Source organism: Saccostrea cucullata, unplaced genomic scaffold (genome assembly GCF_032062105.1).
Source record: "Saccostrea cucullata isolate Sc308-1 unplaced genomic scaffold, CSIRO_AGI_Scuc_v1 ctg14838, whole genome shotgun sequence".
In the NCBI taxonomy this organism is placed as follows: Eukaryota; Metazoa; Mollusca; class Bivalvia; order Ostreida; family Ostreidae; genus Saccostrea; species Saccostrea cuccullata.
The window spans coordinates 16,480-21,201 of NW_026923291.1; the positions used below are offsets into that span (position 1 = coordinate 16,480).

At 35.6% G+C, this 4,722-nt stretch overlaps 1 protein-coding gene across 1 annotated transcript; it reads left to right on the forward strand.

The window, feature by feature from the left end:
- Positions 1-4,235: 4,235 nt before the first annotated feature.
- Positions 4,236-4,659, forward strand: LOC134263671 (histone H2A-like; the record flags this gene model as incomplete). Its single annotated transcript, XM_062746043.1, has 1 exon — positions 4,236-4,659. A coding segment is annotated over one exon (369 nt), but the record flags the coding sequence as incomplete, so codon positions are not given.
- Between the last annotated feature and the right edge of the window lie 63 nt (positions 4,660-4,722).

Below are 4,722 nucleotides of genomic sequence, written 5' to 3' on the forward strand. Positions count from 1 at the left end.
GGTTAACATGTATGGCTTACCCCTGACACATTGTTCCGTTTTGTTCTTTGCATGTATACATGTGAATTTCAGCAGTAAAATTTGTTCAATTGTATGGTTTAGATATATCAATTAATGATTTGAGATGAAAAATTTTGCTTAATTAATTTGATTATTTATTTTTTCACATTTTACCGGGGCCTATCAGTGCACTTGTTCTTATTTACTAAATCTCCATGATGAATAATTATAAATTCCAAGATCAATGCTAATACCCCCTTATTTCTGGTAATGCAAATGTACATCTAGCTGTTACTTATCTCATTACCTGATGGACCAAACTTTAGTTTTTGTTTAGGCACTTGTAATGATAAAGTGCATGTATTGGATATTTGTATGACCATTTTTTTACCAGAAGTCAAAAAGTTATTTAAAAGTACTTGTAAAGAACAAGTATTATTACTTTCATACATCCTGATGGGAAGGACCAGCTATATTAAACTTTGATACCCCATTGTGGCCCCATCCAACCCCCTGGGGTCATGATTTGAACAAAATTGAATCTACACACCAGAGTATGCCTCCATATACCAGTAACCTTGGCCAATCATGGCTTTACTGTTCTTGATAAGAAGATATTTAAAGATTTTTTTCATATGCATTCCTGTTAAACTTTGATACCTCATTGTGGCCCCACCCTACTCCTGGGGGTCATGATTTAAATTTGAATCTACACAACCTGAGGATGCTCCTACTTGAGTTTCATATTTCCTGGCCAGTGGTTCTTGAGAAGAAGTTTAAAAGATGTCATTAATTTTTCACAAATTTTCACTAATTTTATAATTATCTCCCCTTGGAAGAGGGCATGGCCCTTCGTTAGCTGTAGAACTGCAGCTCTCCGAAAAAATATATTGACAGACCGGAGAGCTACAGTGCAACCCATCGTAAAAATTGTATATTTTATTTATTGCGCACAAAAAGTTGTGCTAAGTTCTGGATTAATTCTTCAAAACTTCTTACCTCAATTGCAAAAAAGATATACATGTATTTGAAGAAATGATTTACTCCTCTATGAAGTACATGTACTCTCGTACTTGACATCTACTCGAAGTGTGTTGGACCGAATTGTCTTGCAAATCAAAAATGGCAGTATAAATTAATAGACGAAATTTTCGTTGATCTCAATTTCAGGGCCAGGAGGGCTATTAAAAACAATTATAAGGAATGCTTTCTTGTGGAAACAGTGAAGAAATGTGTTAGGTACACACGATTAGTAATATTTTGAGATGACAGTTTAAAAACATGGCGAAATAAATCGAGGAACAGCGCACTTTTTTGTGCACAATAGATATATAGTTTTTTCAATGGGTGGCACTGTAGCTCTCTGGTCTGTCAATATTTTTTTTGAGAGATACAGTTCTGCAGCTAGGCCCTTCATTTGTACCCACTTGAATCCCCTTCACCCAAGGATACTTTGTTACAAATTTGGTTGAAATCAGCCTAGTGGTTCTTGAGAAGAAGATGAAAAAGTGAAAAGTTTACAACAATGACAGACAACGGACAATTTTTGATCAGAAAAGCTCACTTGAGCCTTTGGCTCAGATGAGCTAAAAAAAATAAGGGGGTTGATTGAGGATTTATATTAAACTTACCCCAAGATCAAGATCTTTTTCAATCAAATCCTCGATTCCATATGTAGCATAGCAGAATTTTGTGTATATAACTTTAAAATTGTGTTTTTATTTTTTTGCATTTATGATTATGAAATATAGGTAGATAAATAAAAGTTTTACAAACATATAAAATTACAAAGTTATTAAAAGTGTTCGTGTTGATTTATTTTACAATTTTGTTAAATTAATTATTTTCCCGCCAAAACTCTATTGAGCGATTGGTTTAGTAATATCACATGACTAGTGACCATAGACAGGTTTTTGAATCTATTGGGGGTGTTGGTCACTTTTGTCCAGTGCTGTGGTACCAGCAGGTTGTGTCTATATTTAATTTACTTTAGAGGACTTTGGATTTTCAGTCTTGAACAGCACAGCACTTAGATAAATTTACCAGATAATTTGAGAGCCTAAATTCCATAATTTTGGTAAGTCGTTTGTTAAATATTATTTGTAAATGTAAGTGTAAATAATTGTTTGATTTTATCGCTAAACTTTCATAATTAAATAGGTTCAGTGGAGATCACTTTATAAATTAAATTTATGAGTGTAAAACTATAACTATATTGAGTTAATGCGTTCAGGTACGCATTTATTAGTGAGAGACTATTTTATGATTGGTGTTTTGTATTATAATATAAACACTTGATTATTGTATACATTGATGAGGTTTTGTACATTGATTTTGCAGGGCCATAAATAATTGTCTTGATTACCATATGTGAAATGAATTGGACTTGAAATAATATAACCTGCTGAACTTTGAAACCTGTTGTTTTATTTCAATATACAACCAAGGTGTACCCATAGGTCAGGTACCAATTTTTCAACAACTGAATTTGCATGGTTCATGTTTTAAACCGGAGGCCATGACATTCAAATTTTTATACTGCTCGCTTGAAAAGCGAGAGGGTATATAGTTTGAAAAGCAGAAGGGTATATATTGTGATCGGGATGTCTGTCCTCTGTACGTTCACCCGTCCGCCCATCTAATACGCTTTGAGTACCCATCTCATATCCACAATTCATCCTTTACCCCTGAATGAAATTTAATGAGACTTTCACAGAATCTTTGTTTTATAGTGTCATTGTGCATAATCTATTTTACTTTAATATTTTGATCGGACATATATTTAGGGTTTCTCAGAATAAGACATGGACTTACCATAACCTCCTGGTAATGTCATACATAAAACTGTTTTCACCCGAAGAAAACCCTGTTACAGAAGTAGTGTCAAAACAGTAGTCACAAGAAGTGCATTTGCCTCTTGATCTGAAATGTAAGTTAAATTCCCATTTGATGGTTTCTGACTATAAAAATATAGTTTTGTTTTAGCTGTTTTCGTTGTGTAGGAGAGTCCTTTGGGGTTCTTTGCGGTTTACCTGACTGTGAGCCTGACATAACTTCCTATATGCCTGATAAGGCGCCATTCTCAATTTAAAGCTAATGAATCTGATCTAAATTTAGATGTTTAGAGCTATACTCACCTTAATAGTTTCGTAGTAAAGTACCGTCAAATTTCTTAAAAATCGGAGAGATCCCCTTTTTGCTGTGATATTTGATGTAGGAAAGTGAATATGATAATTATAGGATGCATGCTGCATTAGCCAAGTGCTTCTAAAAATAATTACGTGCAATATCACTGAAAATGCGAAAGTAAGACGTGCTCTCGATTAGTACTTTTTTTTCGTGCTCTCGATTAGTACTTTTTTTTCCATTGACCAGGCAAATAGTACCTGTTTAAAAATTGCTTTTTTAACTTAAGCAATTTTTTTGGCTGTATGTGGAGCTGTTGTGAGCCAGTGTTAAAACATAAAAGGAAAAGGAGGGGTTCTGAGAAATAAATTATCAAATTTATTTCCAAGTTGTATAACTATATAGTTTATTTTAATACGCGTAATAGGAAGGGTGTAAAAAGTCTCTTATTTTATTTACTTATTTTTGTCTTGTTTGAACACAAACTTTATTTCTTTTTGAGAACGAAAATAAATTTTGTACTGAATTAACTTTCATAAGTTATATTTAACTTCCTTATCCTTGAATCAAATCGAGGGGTGGAGGGGGTCATTAAAAGAATCCTAAGTCCAGATACATAATATACATGTATATTTGGTACATCTTTGCAAATCTTCTATGGTGTTTTCTGGCATCTTTAGCATCTCAATTTCTGAAGTTAATCTATATAGATGGATCTAGCACTAGTTATTTCCCTTGGGTCGTGGGACCCTCCCCCCCTCCACTTGGGTGGTGACACCCACCCACCCTTCCTCTCTTCTCTTCTCTATGTGATATTGCTTCTCTGTAACTGAAATATGTAGATTTCGGAGAGCTATTATATTCGAATTTTTCCTGAATGTTTTTTTTTCAGCATGTAAAATAAGTGCACTTTGGTATAACTATTTGTTGTTGTTATTTGTATACTATAGTATATAATCATCCATTGTTGGATACTTTAGATGTAAGAAGTTGATGATTTTTTTTATTTCTGTGTCTTGGAGAGAGGATAAAAGCATACGATGAATTGGATAAGTATGTTTATTCATTAATTATAATTATCATCTCTTTACTAATTGGTCTTTCCTATTTTCCGTAATGGCAAGGTGAAGGGAAAGGCCAAGAGCCGATCATCCCGTGCCGGACTTCAGTTCCCCGTGGGTCGTATCCACCGTCTGCTGAGGAAAGGCAACTACGCCGAGAGAGTGGGAGCCGGTGCCCCCGTGTACCTGGCCGCCGTTCTTGAATACTTGGCCGCCGAAGTCTTGGAGTTGGCAGGCAACGCCGCCCGCGACAACAAGAAGACCAGAATCATCCCCCGTCATCTGCAGCTGGCCATCCGCAACGACGAGGAGTTGAACAAACTGCTGTCCGGCGTGACCATCGCCCAGGGTGGTGTCCTGCCCAACATCCAGGCCGTGCTCCTCCCCAAGAAGACCCAGAAGTCCGCCAGCAAGTAAAAAGTCTGTACGACTTTCAAATAAACCAAACGGCCGTTTTCACGGCCACCCAAATCTTTCGAAAAGATGCCTCTATATCAGAGCGTAATTTAAGAAACGAAATGTGTTGACTTTTCAA